Here is a 15,787-nt window from a genome sequence, read left to right as displayed (position 1 = left end):
CTTAGTCAGGATGTGTCAACGGTGAGAGACAAATGTGACTTTGCCTTTACATGGTTAGTGCATCCTTGAACTTTGGGTGTGGTCATGAGCAGAGTAACTAATGTTGGGCAAATTTAAGTTTAGGAAACTGTCTTAGAGGGGGAAGATCTAGAACCTGTTTAATAATGAGAGTGGACAAACTGTGCAGAGGTGAGGGAGGCTGACAGGTGAGTAACAATTCTGGGCTGGGGGTGCGCTCGTCATTAGCATGTGTTAACCTTGATTTTTTAACATAGTCGGGGAGCACGTGGGAATTCCCATTTTACAAGGACCCAGGATCAGGAGGCCTTGTGACACAACTTGTCTGTAGAAAGATTCAAGTCCAGGTGTGCTTAGACTCAAGGACCTGGAGCTTTGCATGACCGCCCCCACCCCAGGCTCTTGTGAAAGGCACATGGAGACACTTGGGGAGCAGAGGCAGAGAGGAGAACGTTGGACAAAGAGCTTCAGCAAATGAGCTGCAAAGAAGGCTATGGCCAGGCTTGTTTGTAGAGGGTCAAAAGGAAAGAGAAGGACCTAGAAAACCTAGAGAAGAGTTTTAACATGGGGAAACTATCTTTTGTGTGATCTAATTTATCAGGCAGTGTAGTGCTTGGTGAAGGGTTGACTCAGCATATCTCGTTTGCCCAAACCCTGCACCTTCCACAGAAAGATCTGGCCCTTGACTAGCTCCTGGAAGCTCAACCTCTGAGCCCTTGGACTATCTTCCTGACGAGACTATCTTGGTTTACCTTGGGCCATGCTAGGTGATACTTTATGCTATAGTGTGATTTATGGTGGAGTTTGACCTCGGGAGGGGGGTAGGTAGCCGAGTAACTAAGGTCAACTATGGGGTGCTCCCTGCCTACATGATTGACCTTCCCCAGTACTTGGACATTAAGGCACTGGTGAGCTTCCCTGGTTGGCAATACTGTTGTCGGTCAGCTGGGATAATTAAGTGCTGTGGGCACAAATGCACTGGGAGGAGACAACCAAAGCCCGTGCCTCAGCCCTCCTGAATTCTGCCCCACAGGCTTCTACCTCCGCTGCTTTGAATATGTACCTTCTCTGTGTAATAAATTATAACTATGAGAATAACAGCCTTTCTGGGTCCTTTTTCAGTCCTTCCAGCAAATCACAGAATCTGAGAGTGGTCCTAAAAGCCCCTACCAACACTTACTTGAAGAATTTAACACCAGCATTGAGGCCCAACTGGAGCAGGTGTTGTGGGACTTCAGTTTGGTGGGGTCAATAAGTACTTTGCACACTTACTGCTCACTACTAATCACCGGGTGCAAAGATGAGCAAATCAGAACCTCTGCCTTTTGAGATCACCCAGGTCCTGAGGAATCTCAAGGAAACTCATCATCTGCTGGTGCTGTGGGCATGGGAGACAGACAGCGCAGTGTCCTGGGCTCATGGGAAGCCACGAGCTGGGCGGACATTCAGGGCCAGGGGCTTGGGGAAGAGCAGCCCCTCCAAGATCACCATGAGTTTTCGGGTGTGTTGGTCCCAGTTTCTACAGCAGCCTTTCTCCAATTATTAACCAGGTTTTGCTGTGGGGATTTTTGTGCCTGGAGGCGTTGGAGCTGAGGTGAGGAGGAATAGATGTCTTTCCCACCACCCCAGCGGACTGCATAATTCATCGCAGACACAGAAATCAAAGTTGTGCTTCCTTGGAAAAGAATAAGAACCAGACTCTTTATGTCTTCACGGCTCGCCCCAGGCTGTCTGCAGGGCACCCAGGGAGTGTGCCTCAGAGAGCTGCCAGCGGCGGCCCCGCCCCATGGTGGGTGCTCAGCCGGGACTCACAGCCGGTGGGCACACCCCCCCACCCTCCTCACCCTACCCTGGTTGGGGAAGAAGCTATTTCCACCTGCTTGTCCGTGGAGGTACCAAATCTCAAAGACCTCGCTCTTTCCTGAAGATGGAGTTTCCAGCCTCTCCCTCCTCCAGGGATTTGCCTCCAGGGAGTTGCACACCTGTAGACGTCTGCTCTCCCGCATCATCAAGTTGACCTTCTCCTCCCACGTTCTACAGGGCACTTGCTTTTGACCTGCACTTACTCAGGAGATGTTTTCCTGATTATTTCTATTGCCTTCACATGCCTGATTTTCCCCTGACATTCCACCTGTGATAGTGTGACATAAGGGGAAGCCATCTTGGGCCTTCTCCCCATGTCCGGCACACAGCTGCCAGCACCCCTGGAATCACCTCTACGATAGGAGCAGTGGGTGCATCTTACGTTCTAATGTCTGGCCGCTGGTCCTCGGTTTCTGAAATGGCTCAGGCTCTGCAGAGGCAAAAGGAGCGCCTTGGCACCCATAACAAGCCCTTTCCGACAACACCTGAGTTTACCTCATCGCAGTGGCTTTGGAAACGCCCCTAAGAGTGGGGCTGGTTGTCAGGGGAACCAACCAGCTAGAGGGGTGGGGCTTTCAGCTGCATTGCCCAGCCCCCGAGATCAGGGTCAGGCAGCAATCTTTGTTTAATCAACCACGCCTGTGTCATGAAGTCTCCTTAGAAACCCAAAAGGACGGAGTTTGGGAAGGTGACGAGAGAGTGGCGTGCATGGAAGAGGGGCTTCCGGCTCTGGGCCTTCCCCATACTGCGCCCTCTGTCTTGCCCCCCAGCTGTTCCTGGGTTACATCCATTTATAAGAAAGCCGCGATCTAATAAGTAAACTGTCTTCCTGAATTCCGAGCTGCTCTAGCAGGTTGCTGGAGCCCAAGGAGGGCGTCCATGGGGATGTCAGCAGCACGGGAGCGACCTGGGCTTTCTGCTGGGGTTTGAAGTGGGAGGGTGTAGGGTAAAGAAAATATCAGGCTTTTCTGCCCTTCCGCCATCAGGATAGATGATGGATCCTTGTCCTGAATGCATGCCTGATGGCGGGCACCTGGAGTAGGGTGTGGGCATAGGTAGATGGGATTCAGCTGAGCTAAGACTGTGCTTTTTAAGGGCGGCGTCACGGGGACGCCAGCAGCAGCAGTAGAAGCCGAAGCAGAAGCCGAAAGAGAAGCCAAGAAGCAGCAGAACAAACGCCAGAGAGCCCAGATAGAGTGAAGACTTGCTGGGGGCTGGGAGGCCTGCCAGCCTGCCAGCCTCCCAGCCAGCACCCCTGCCTGCCATATGCCTGGTGAACTCCAATAAAAAACCTGCAAAACCATTGAGGACTCTGACTCCTCCTTTTCCCGGTCTGCATGGGATCAGAGAACCTGCCCTGTGCCCAGTCCTGACTTTACAGAGGGGGACCGAGGGACGTGGGGGCGCCGCTCCCGGGCCTTGGCAGAAAGGATCGCCGTGGTTACCTTGACGTAAATTCAGAATTCTGAGTCCGTGTCAGCTCCCTGGGACTTGCCGCATCCCTTCCGTGTGGTTTCCCGGAGGAAAGCACCTTACACTTGTGGCGAGCTTGGGGGCTTCCGAGGCTGTCTGGCCGGGCACTTACCCACAATCGAGTAAATTTTGGAATTTTATTGGAAAACCCTTTCTTCTCTCTCTACACACCAATCCTACTAAAAATCCATCCTACTAGACATATGCTTTCTTTGCCCTTATGCACATGGATAGTAAACTCCCTTTATAAGTGTGCACCCCTTAACAGTCTGGGACCCCTGGCTGCCCCTTGGTTGCACACTAACAGCTCCAGGCCTGTTTTCCTGGCCCACTGGGCTGGTGCACTTACCTGCTATTCCGAGGCTGGAGCTGTCAACGGGAAGAAGGAAGCACCAGGGGTTCATCCTGGCGAAGGTGGTTGCACAGGGTCTCCGGGCAGCGGCAGCCTCCCCAGCTGTGTGTCCAGAGTCCCGCGGTGGCGCCGGCGGGGTCCACACTGGACTGGGTCAGATTCGGGCTACCCAGCTGCTCATTTCTTCCTGCTACTCTGTGGGCTTCTGGTGACACAGGCCTTTTTCAGTAAATTACTTTTCCATTTCTATCAAGCAGAGCCGGTTTCTTTTTGCTTAAAACCAGAGAGGCTGACTGACACACACTACTCATTAAAAAAAATACGAGCCTCCCACCTGCTTCCCGTGTTTCCCAGCTGCCCTACGGGGCGTGAACCAGAAACTTTTAAAAGGCACAGGGCTGGAAAGGAGCTGTGGTTCTAAGTTAGGGACAGAGGTGATGAAGATGGAGAGAAATCTCTCTCCTCACTGATAGGGAGGAAACAGGTGGAGGTGCTAGAATATGACCGAGAAGCCCTGCATCTCATAAAGCCTTTTTTTTTTTAAGAGTTCAGGCCCCCAAGAGAGAAAAAGAGCAATGGTTTCCTTCCTTTCCTTCTGAATGCCTCTGCATGTTTTCTTTCCCTTGCACTTAGTTTTAAAAGCACAAACCTTTGACTCCCGCATGCTTGAAATGTTTACTGTCTATTTCCTGCAGGATTCAGGTTTGTTGTTTGCTGTCTACCAGAGAGTTTTCTGTTTTTTTTCTATACAAGCCTAGAGGGAGAAACGCCGCTCTCCATCAAATACCGCGCCTACCCCTCTCTCCCAAGCAGACACAATCACTTAAAACACACAACAGGATCTTCTTTATTTAATTGTTTAATCAGTTTACATTCCACAACTGACAGATTATTTATTTGTATTTTTTTCCATGAACAAGTCATTTAATTAATTACCAGACACTTTTTTTCTTCAATCGATGGAAATACAATATTTCTGCCAATTTGAAAAAGAAAATTGCAAGATGCAGTCAGTGTCAGTGAAGTCCCCAAGTGCTCTCTGCTTTCTCAGTCCTTGCAAAGTCACAGGAACCTGCCAATTTCCCTTTTCATCCCCCCTCCCACTTCCCTGTTAAATTCACCTCTCAGAATAGCACAATAGTTGCAAGATCTGGTTTGGATCACCTTTCCTGTAATTAATTAATTATGAGAAGGAACAGACAGTACAATAGATCTGATAAGATGTAGCATTCTTGTTAAGATTAAACAACACATTTATTCACATCGTATCAGAACAAATTAACATAATATTTAATCTTATTTTAGCACCAATAACCACAGGAATTGCTACCTCCCAGGGCAGAGGCGGTGTTGGAACCCTGCAGGACACGCCACTCCTCGTCTGACCAATCAGAAAGCACTACGCAAATGAAAGTAAAGGTAAATAAATTTATATTGACTGAGCAATAATCTGGTGGGCCAGAAACACTCCAGGTGTTTGAGAATTTTGTCGGCGATGGTCCCTAATAACCATATATAAATCAGCTCATTTTCCTTCACTGGGTAACACAGGGCTCGGAAGGTTCAGTTTTAAATGAGTCAAACCTTGTCACACTGGCTTTTTGAAAGGCTTCGAGAATGCCCTGGGGTTGCTTACTTGCATTTTATTCTGTTCTCTGAACTAAGACTTCCTAGTTGTCTTTTTCCTGAACTAAAAGAGGCTTCTTCAAATGGATGGGAGGTCTCCGGGTGGGGAGCAGAGGTAGGCAATGGGACAGCCTTGGTCACTGCCACCTCCTAGGACACCAGTCGGCCTGTGGCCACTGCCCTTCCCAGCATGCACCCTTATCGCATTTGACTTGAAGACACACATTGAAGGAAATGAAGTCACAGGGAAAACAGTTTCCAATTGGTTGGTCTGGACCAGAGGACAAAAGGTGGTGGCGATCACTATCCTTGACCAAGAGGAAGACTGTTTGCCCCCTCTCTGTTCTAAGGTCAAGGGTATCAGGATAAAAGTTAAGCTGCTGTAGTTGAAGAGAATGGCCTGCGTTGACCTCTAGAACTTCCCACAGGCCACCGGGCTGTTCCCCAGGGCAGCGCTGACACCCTCTGGGGCACACGGGACATGGATTTGACAAGCTGTGTGTCTGTTCTGACAGCAGGTAAATGCAGACCTTCCAGAGGCCAGGGCGGCAGCCTGGACATGACTCCTGTGCTTTCTACTTGGCCAACACCAACCTCCAGCCTCTGTCAGCCAGAAGAGCTCAGTAAGTGATTCACGGGTGAAAGGGAGGCCATTGCAGCCGAAGGAAGAGAGAAATCCTGGCTGTCTGCACAGCAGCCTGTAGCCATGTGAGCTTTGACCACTGGACCTGTGACTGGTCCAAACTGAGGTGATTTCTAAGAGTAAAATTCACATTGGTTTTTGAAGACTTCATTAGAAGTAAAAAAGACCATAAAATAGCTTAGTAATTTTTATCTAGGTTCCAAGTCGAAATAATATTTTATAGTGGGTTAAAATATGTTTATAGTTAATTTCTGTTTCTTTGACCTTTTAAAAATGGGACTATGAGGATATTTCAAGTTGTATTTGTGACTTGCATGATCTCTCCACTGGACAGCGCTGGTCTAAGTCGCCTTCTGATGGGGCCCCGGATGTGATCACTGTGGACCATCAGAGAGGTGGAAGGTTGGGATGGACGTTTCCAGAGAGTAGGCAGAGCTGGTCACTGGCCAAGCTGGCTGTGAACCCAGAGGCAATCTTCTCAGGCAAGATGACTCTGTGCAATGGGAACACCCACCTCTATACCTCTTTTCCTCTTCCTGCCGAGCCCTGCCTTCTGGAGTTCCTGCCGGCTGCCTGCTGAGGGTGCTCCGTGATTTTGCCATTTTACCTTCCAAAAGGATTCTTTATCTTCCCTCCACTGCCGACCTAGCTCTGCCTCCCACTGCCTCTACCCCACCACGCACCAAAGCTTTCTTCCTTCCTATTTGGTAGCACAACTTAGCCAGACTCCCTGCTTCTGATGTCATGTCATGTTTGTAGAGTGAGTCACAGATCACAAAGCAATTCCTAGGCATGCTCTTCTCGGACAGTCTTTCTGCCACTCTAGGGCAACAAAACTCTGTCAGTCAAAACAGAAAAAAAGCGATAGTAAAATGAGCTCATTAAAGTGGGTGGGAAAAGGCATCTGAGAATGAAAAGGTAGATAAAAGACTTTGGAGTCTGAGCGCAGACAGGCTGTGAGCTTGAGGTTACTTTCTGAGGCGTGAAAGAGTGGGTGAGGGCGGCAGAGAGGGAAACTTGCCGAGTGTACCTGCAGGCAGTCAGCACACACCAGCGGGGCAAAGCCTCCCTAAGATTAGCAGCAGAATGGCCAAGGAAACTTGGCACCCCAGGAGCCCCCAAGACCCCTCATTCCCTGTTTGGCTGAGGGGACACAGAGACATGGTGAGGTAACAGGACTCACCCAAGGTCCCGAAGGAGAAGTGACAAAGCTACTTAAGGGCCCCTGGATTGGGTGTTGGTGTTGACCTTCGCGATGACCTTCACCCTTTAGACTTTGATGACTTGTTTGTACATTTTGGAATATACATTGTACTTGAAAGGCCAAAACCTTTATAACAGAGAGTACCAAGCAGACACTAGTGACTGTCAGAGAAACAACCAGAAAAAACCTCCTGTGCCGATGGCTTTCCTCCCTTCAAATCCCACCTACGGTTGGGATTTTTGGGCAGTCCACATAAGTCCTCAGAAAACCGAGGGCTACATCAATACATTTGTCTCAGTTCCCTCCCCTTATTTTCAGTTTCCACTTTTATTTGTACATTTTTACAGATAGTCTTGAATAGCAAGACAGCCACACCATGGAGGAAATGGGGGGTGGGTGGTATGACCGTGAGTTCGTGAGAGCTCGTTATGCGAAAGGCATCATCACATTCACAACAGCACAGACACACGGGTACATTCAGGCTAGAAGGGATCTACAGGTGACCCAGGAAGGAAGGGTAGGCAGGGCCTAGAGAGAGGGAGAAATGGGAGACAGAGGAGGAGGGAGAGACCTAGGGTCCCCCTAGAAACAACGCCCGGTTCTTGGGGACGAAGACTAGGAGCTGCCTTTGCTGAAGTCAGTGTCGTCCTGAGAAGCCAGGTATGCACCCCCCACGCTTACACCCAGTGTTCTGTTCCTCACTAGTGAAAAGACACCCCTAGAGCTGGAGAGTTGCTTCACTCCTGGCTGGGCTCTGTCTACGTGGGGAACAATGACATGGGCTTCCTTAGTCTCCCCCTAACATTGAAATCTGGGCCCCTGCAAAGCAGAAGGTGAGGAGACCCTTCTGGAAATGCATGCTTTTCTTGTTTACAACCTAGGATGCAGCTTTTCTCACACAGGACCCCACCCAGGACATCTCCCAGGGGTGCACCATCTAAAGGACTTCCTAGAAAATCCCATATGCTTTCCATCAGGCCACCTGCTTCACCACATGACAAGAGAAGAAGAGCCAGTTCCTTGAAATGTGTTCTCATCTTAAACTTAAAAGATCATTAAAATGTTTCAGAATCTCATCTGCTTCTATCACTTGGGCATGTACAGTTAGAAAGGTTAGGAAGATGGTAAAAATAATAATAAGGCATTGACCAAGTGCCTTGGTTAATCATTAATTTTTTGCCTCAGATTCTTTCCATCCCCTCTGGGAATGATCAGGAAGGACTGTGTGACCTTTGCAGACCTGGCTTTGGATAATAGGAAGGATGCTTGGGAAAGGGTAAATGAAGAAGCCAATGCCTCGGAGGAGCCTGAAGGATAGAATCGAATCCTGATGCTAAGTTGGAGAGATCCTGTCCCGTTCAGACGCCAAGATGACCTCACGCCCTGCACTGGCCTTTCAGCAGAGCCACGAGACCACAGGGTTGGAAATGTTCCCTCGAGAGGGCGCCCTACTGCTGCAGGATAATCTGAACAGAACATAATTTATATGACACTTCATGTTGCAAAAACACTTTGCAATTTCTCTGTCATCCTTGATACACCATGAGGTAAAGTGTTATCACTATCCTCATCTTGTAGATAAGGAAGTTCAAGTATGGCGAAGACACAGTGCCCAGAGTCACACAGAGCGTTTGTGTGTGGAGCTGAAGTGGAGTTTACAGTAAGTGCACTAGGCTTGTGTAGCTTAATTAGTGAGTTCCTCTGGCTTCAGTGCTCTTCCATCTATGATTACATGGAGATGGCACACAAACAAGAAAGAATACAAGAAAACCCCAAAGTAGGCATGTTCAGCTCTGTCCCACCCTGCCCTCTACACTCTGGCATGGAGGCCTCCACCATCTCTGGGGGCTCAGAGGTCTGAGGTCCTGCTGCCCCAGACACAGGGTCCCCTTCATGCAGACCACTGTGGCCATGAACTGCTCCCCGAGCCCCACCTGCCAACCCCCAGGCAAGCCCTGAGCTTGTGATCATGATGAACAATCTTTTAGCCTTTGGGGGTATATCTTCTAATTTTCTACAACGAGCATATATTACTTGGAGGGAGAAAACGCAGTCTGAGAACTAACCATGTTTAAGAAACCTTTTGCAGCATGGCGGCGTCAGGGGAAAGAGGGCAGATGGCCCTGGCTGATGGCTGGGGAGCCCACAGAATTTTGTGTGTCCATCCACTCAGGTGGACTCGTTTCAAAATCTGTCTCCTGCCTCAGTTTATACCCGGAGACAGCACAGAAGTCCATGTGGCCCGTGTGCACCGACTCTTTCTATTTCCACCCGGGGTGACCTCACCTCTTGTGATGACTCATCCTATTTCCCTGGACGTGTCCATTGGGATGGGGTGTCCATTGGGACGGGGTGTCCCTGGAGCACGGGGAACCTCTTCAGAAAAACAGCTTCACTTTAGCTGCTTGTCTGAATCAGAAGTAGGAACCAAGCTTCCCACATGAACTGAACCCCAGACGAGCAGAGAGCAGGCATCCCGCCCCTTGCCCAGCCCCTGGAGGTCAGTTAACGGACATTCTCAGGAGCGGCCGGGGCAAGACCGAGCAGCTTCTAAATGTCCCTGCGCTTGATCTCATTATTCTGGATTTGACTCAGCTCAGCCGATTCAGAGTCACGTAAACAGCACCTCCTCCCCCTAGATCAGGACAGCACCACCGGGAACTTTCCCCTTTAGGCCTCAAGTCATGAACGTGGAGGTGGAGGTGAAGGGGTACGGCCTGGCCTCGGTCTTGCAAAAGCTTCTTCCTTTATCAAAGGAAGGGCCAGCATTGCTGGGTGGGGGTGGACCGCTCACCCCCAGCAAGAGAATAGACCAGAGGCCTCTGGGCCAGGGATGCTGCACTTGGACATGGAAGCCTCGTGCTGACTTGGTGGAGCTGTCGAGTCCTTGTGACGCTGTGGTCCCTGAAGTGGAAAGGGAGTGGTAGCTGAAAGGCCGGGGCTTGTGGGAGGCTTGAAGTGGGAACAGGCACATTTTAAACTGCATTATCTTTTGGTGCCAGGGAGCCCCGGGCCTCCTTGTGAAACCTGCACCGCCATGCGCAAGCGAGGGGCTGCTGGGGCGGACGAGCCTCTCTAGAGAGAATTCCTGAACTGTGAGAGCTGCTAAGTGGCTGCAGGAGGGGAGTGGCTGTGGGGAGGAAAAGGAAACAAGAAGAAACCTTAACTCCCCAAAAGGGGAAAGAAAGAGATGGGACTGCTTCAGGCAGGCGCCCCTGTTCCTGGACCTCCAGTCTCGTAGGGCAGGGCGGGAAGGCGAGCTGGAAGGGCCCTGCTCAAGGTGGACGGGCATGGGGCTCGTGAGGCCTACTCGGCCACAGCCTTGGGCACACGTGTGTAAGGGATCTGAGCTTGACCTGGGCTGGGGGCTCAGGGGAGCTGCTGACCCTAAATCCCGTGGGGAGGTTGGACTGTACTTGGGTCTGGAAATAGCAGTGGGACTGGAAGAACCCTGAGGTCGAGACTGCGCCTCCCTCCCCTCCCCTGCCCAGCCAGCTCGCCATGGAGAGCCGCCCAAACTGCTGGAATGCGCGTCTTACCCTGGGCCCAGCCCCCCGCTGGAGGGATCACGGTCACCGGGCAGCTCTCCCGCTGGCCAGCACTGGCCACCTGTTCTGGGCTTCCGTTCCAGCCACATGGCCATTTTTGTTTGGCCTCGTGTGTGTGTCCCTTTACCTCTCCGCGCACGCTGTGGAACAGGCAGCCATGATCCAGCTGTGCGGACGGTGACTGAAGAGGGCGGGCTTCGTCTTTCGTAGGAATCTTCCTAACGTCTCAGTGTTGCCAAGGGATGCACGGGCTGTGCTGGAGGTCTGTCAGAGAGACTGAAGGTGGAGAGGAGATGACCTGCTCCGGCAAGGGCAGGAGAGCAGGTCTGTGAGGGAGGGTCCTCAGATCGAGATATTTGAGCAAAGTTTAAGGGATTGACAGCCACCTGCCCCAGCCAGGATTTCTTCCCTCCTGGAAATTTCCAGTACTGGAAAGTGGCTGGAATGCGGGTGCAGTCACTGATAAGCCCTCTGCCCCAAATGCACAGCCATGTTCACCTACACCTGCCCGCTGGCAGAGCCCACGATGTCTGGAAGACACAGGGGCCACTCAACCTGGACACTTCTGGCTTTTCCTCCAGCCCACGGAGGCCCTTCCTGCCATGGGGAAATCTCACTCCCTGCCCCAAAGAAAATTCTCTGTACAACTGAAAAAAATGGGTTTTCCTGAAAACTATCTTTCTTCTCAAGGAGTAGATCCTTCGCCTCAGAAACAATGCTCAGAACCTCAAGGGGAAGCGAACGGCCCTTGCCCCGCTCTGCCCTGCACCTCATGGCAGCTGCACAGGGCCACGGGAGCCTGCGTGGCACCCCAGGCCTGCGTCCAGGTACACACTGACACAAACACACGCTATGCACCAGAGGCACACACACAGAGCACACTCGAGCTCACTCGCACACGTCACGCCTCTATCTGGATGTGAATGACACGCACACACAGGGCCAGGAGGAGCAGAGGAGACAGGCAGAACCTGTAGCCCGGTGGATGTGGGGGAAGGTGAGCGCTTTGGAGGCGAGAAGGTGGAGGCTGGCTGCACGGCAGGCGGGGAGGCGGGTCGATGGAACAAGGAACACGGGTGGGGAAGAAGGCTGCTGGGCGGGGGGCAAAATCCCCCTCCCTATTTATTTATGAAGCAATTGAATTCTCAGCAACGTGGCCGACCCGCAGCGGCATGGCTGGGGATTCTCTCCTGGCCCCCTGAGGCTGCGGACCCCGCAGGGCGGCTGCGGTGACAGGGGACCGTCGCCAGCCTGCCCACTGCTCCCTGCTCCTGCGCTGCCGCCGCACACGCTCCCGCCGACCTCGCAGCCCAAGCCCGCCGGCCGGTTTGCTCAAGGAGCGTGAGCAACTGGGCCGCACTTCTGCCACCTCTGGGTGCCAGCCACCGAGCCGGCTATTCTGGGATTCATGGCCTTGCAGACCCAGGGGGCGGGGGGTGGAGTAGAGTCCTCGGGAATTTACACAATATCATACACACGAGCCCATGGGGCCTGGAGGGGCGCTCTGCATGGGACCCATTTTCTTCTATCTGTACAGAGGTGGTCCCCAGAAAAGGGGCCGATGTCCAGTGACAAAGGACAGCTTCCACGATGGGGAGGGAAGGGTCTTGATTGGTAGATGCAGGACAGCAGCCGAGGGCACATGCCTTCTCCCTCCTCAGCCGAGTCCCCCTTCTCTTGGTGCGGAGGCGCCCGGCTGCGTCTCGACCTTCCACAGCCGAGGACTAACTCCTGCGGCGTCCCCGCTCGGCCACGGCAGAACCCCAGGGGCCGCTGACACTGTGGTTCTGTTCTGGGTTCTGCCCGCCGGGGATTTCAGCTGTACTACAGGTAACAGAAAAATGCAACAGCAACTCCGAGAACCCCCACACCGAGGACCCCCACGCACGCACACTCCAGCTGCAGAGCCGGCACCCCGTCCAGGCCTGCCCCTCGCTGTCCCGCCCCGGGCTCCTGGCCCCCATCCTGGGCCATGAAACCGACACCGATGACAGAGACAACGGTCAAAATGCAGTGTTTCTATTTAAAAGGCGAAAAGGAGAAAAGAAAGGAAATCACCGGAAGTCGTCACCCACACCCACACTCACACACATCACACATCGCTCCAAGGCCCGCATCTGCCCGGGGCGCGGGGGGCGGGCGGCCTCCTGGTGCACTGGGTGTAAGGCAGCTGGCAGGGGAGACCGGGCTTCTGCGCGTCCTCTGTCCTGCCCCGATGGGAACTTGCCCTCAGCGTGTCGTTCCGACCCCCATCCCACCGCTAAGGCTGTGTCCCAAAGTTGGCAGCAAAGAGAAAACTTCCTCCTCAGTCTGTTTCCTCTCCCACCTCTCGCCTGTGGCTGGCGGGCCAGGAGGACGCGGGGCCGGGAAGCGCAGGGGACCTTCCAGGGTTTGCTTACGTTCCAGGCACTACGGGCTTCGCTTCCCGGGGGAGGTGGCCGGTGGGTGTGTCTCTCCCGCGGGCTCAGCAGGTGGCACGACCTTCCCTCCACGCGAGCCTTCAGACCGCTGGCCCCGTCCCTGCCCAGCTCCCACCCTGTCCTCGAGAGGGCCGGGGACCAAGACGCGGCAGTGACCTTCACTCTGTCGTCAGGAGACCATGGAGCCAAGAGTTAAGAAGTGATGGAAGAGCCACAGGATGGGGGTGATCCCCCATCTCGGCGATGAGGCAACACAGAGTCGGGCACGATGCAGGTGCCTGAGCCAGTCAACTCTACCTTGGCACTGGCATCATCTTGATTGAGTTCGGTTTTATATATGTATATTATATATATATATTTATATATATATAGGTGTGGGTTTGTTTTTTAGCACACTGTCCCATTCTCGGGTCTGGATTTAGGGCAGTTGGTCCTCGGGACAGGTTGGACAGAAGGGGCCAAGGTACAGAAGAAGCCCGAGATGAGTGTGAGGCCCAGGCCCCCCCACGCGCAGAACATGGACCATCCGTAGCCATGGCTGATGTCGTCGGGGAGCCCGTACAGGTAGCGCGGGTAGCGGGACAGCTCGAAGTTGATCCCGGCCACACAGGTGCACAGTGAAATGATGCAGAAGGTTCCTGGAGGACAAGGAAGAAACATGGGGAGGGGCAGGGAGGCAGGCAGGGGGGGGGGGAGAGAGGCGAGGGTTATTACATTTTCAATTCTCTTGAGCAGAAAAAAATGAGTCAGGTGGGAGCAGCCAACAGGATCGCTATCTGGAAGCACTGAAGGAGCGGCGGGCAGCCCTGGGGGTCCCAGCGCCTCAGTCTAGATCGCCAGGGGAATTACTGAACAAGGATCTCACGAGGGTGTTGTGGAGGGCGGAGAGAGGCAGCAGAGCCACTGGCTCCTTTCTGTAAAGCATTGAAAATTCATTATCTTTCTTCCACGATGCAGAAAACACCTGTTGGCTAGTTCTGTAAAGAGGAAACTCTCTCCCTTCCTGTCTTACATATAACGTCTTATACAGGGTTGGGTTTTCCCATAATCGACTCACCAAGCCCTTTGCCCTCTCCTCAGAGACATTTTCCCAAAGTGTTTTCCGCGGAACACCTATCAGCTATGCCAGGCAGCAGAATCAAAGACTCTGGGAAACACCGCATGCGACTCCTCACCGCTGAAGACTCGGTCTAGTCTGGGAAGGCCGCTGGGGCTGCTGGGAGAGGCCGGGCCTGCAGGGCTCAGGTGCTCTGGGGGTTTCATGTAGATCTGCCCTTCCAGAGGCCACTAGGTGAGGAGGTGCAGGTGAGGGGCCTGCTTCAGTCATGGGGGTGGGGAGGGCAAGTGGGGGGCTCGGCGGGATAGGAGTGAACGGTTGTTTACTGACTGACAGCTTTTAGAGGTAACTGACAATCTTGACTCAGCAGTGAACTGGACACAGATGCCACATGTATGTGCACATGTGTGTGCGCGCTTGTGCACATGTGTGTAGCAACAGCCACTGTGTTCAAACCCATATCATCATTATTTGGGAAAACAGGGGCCCCAAACTTGGGGAAGCGACAAAGCACCCTGGGTTCCTCCTGCAGTGGGGGCTTCAGATGGAATTTTAGGATGGTTTCTGGGGCTCCCTGGCCTCACCCCATACTTTCAGAATCTCTCAGGTGACAGGGTCTTCCCTTTTTCAAAGTTCCTTAGATGATTTGTTGACCAGCCTGGGAGACTGTTGTTTTTGTATTATGGGGTGGTCCCAGGAAAAGGGGAGGTTCCAGGTTCCCTGCCCCACCCAAAGGAGGGTGGATGAGCAGGGAGGAGAAGCAGCTGGAGAGGAGACTGGGGCAGGAAACAGGATGGGGAGCAAGCAGGAGCCCTAGCGGAGGCACCTGGAGCAGAGACATGTGAAGAAGCTGCACTTGCTTCTTGGTCCTGGCCTGGCTGGAACAGATGTGGTGAGACCCGTGGGGAGGGTGACGATGGCAGCTTTTATCTTGGTTTTCATTTTGCTCTTTTCCTCGCAGACTTGTCTGTTTTTGACCCATCTTTATGGTTTCCCACCAGAAGGCGCTTTAGACTAGTGACAGGCTTTCAGGCCTTGCTCTGGGCTGGTCCTGTTTGGCTGGACATTTATTCACGAGGGGATGGGTAACTCTGGGTGCTAGATTTAGAAACTATATTCTCTGTCTCGTCTGTATTGCACACTAACTGTATTAATGTTCCTTTCCACTGAAGCTCTTATATGTTTTGTCTTGATGCAGCAGACGGCAGAACCTATTTAGAGTAGGCAGGTTTGGGGGCTCTGGGATGCCCCTCTCCCTGCCCTGTAACATTAGGTCCTTGGTGGAACCTGGAGACAGAGATCCAGGCAGGGCAGAAGCAGAGGCGGGCCAGGAGGAAGGGGGCAGCCTGCGGGAAAAGGGGAGGAGAAGCCCCTGCCTGGGAGAGCGGGAGCTCAAGACAGCTTCATTTTGACACTAGTTTCAAATCACGTAAATTCCAACAAACCAAGCTGGCCTGCTTGTGCGAGTATGTTTCCGTTTGGAGGCCTGATGTCATTTCCTAAAACTGAGGTTTAGGACAGGAAGTGTGTGTTTGTGAGAGTGTGCATGTGTGTGCATGTGCGAGCATGTATGTTGACTTCAA

At 52.7% G+C, this 15,787-nt stretch overlaps 1 protein-coding gene and 1 long non-coding RNA gene across 2 annotated transcripts in view; one reads left to right on the top strand and one right to left on the bottom strand.

Moving 5' to 3' along the window:
* The first annotated feature begins 9,694 nt into the window (after nucleotides 1-9,694).
* On the top strand, nucleotides 9,695-11,379 carry LOC129145364 (uncharacterized). Its single transcript, XR_008550890.1, has 3 exons — nucleotides 9,695-9,794; nucleotides 10,182-10,274; nucleotides 10,938-11,379. It is a non-coding gene; the product is annotated as an uncharacterized LOC129145364 (long non-coding RNA).
* A 2,148-nt stretch (nucleotides 11,380-13,527) lies between these two features.
* TMEM178B (transmembrane protein 178B) overlaps nucleotides 13,528-15,787 on the bottom strand; it is a 394,544-nt gene continuing 392,284 nt past the window's right edge. Inside the window, exon 4 of the mRNA XM_037514569.1 lies at nucleotides 13,528-13,785. Coding sequence (XP_037370466.1) covers nucleotides 13,535-13,785 — 251 coding nt within the window. The 3' untranslated portion in view covers nucleotides 13,528-13,534. The remainder of the gene's footprint in view (nucleotides 13,786-15,787) is intronic.

This window comes from Talpa occidentalis, unplaced genomic scaffold (assembly GCF_014898055.3).
Source record: "Talpa occidentalis isolate TD23 unplaced genomic scaffold, MPIMG_talOcc4v2.1, whole genome shotgun sequence".
Classification (NCBI taxonomy): domain Eukaryota; kingdom Metazoa; phylum Chordata; class Mammalia; order Eulipotyphla; family Talpidae; genus Talpa; species Talpa occidentalis.
The sequence above is the reverse complement of the archived record's forward strand: the minus strand, read 5'-3'. Positions and strand labels throughout refer to the sequence as shown.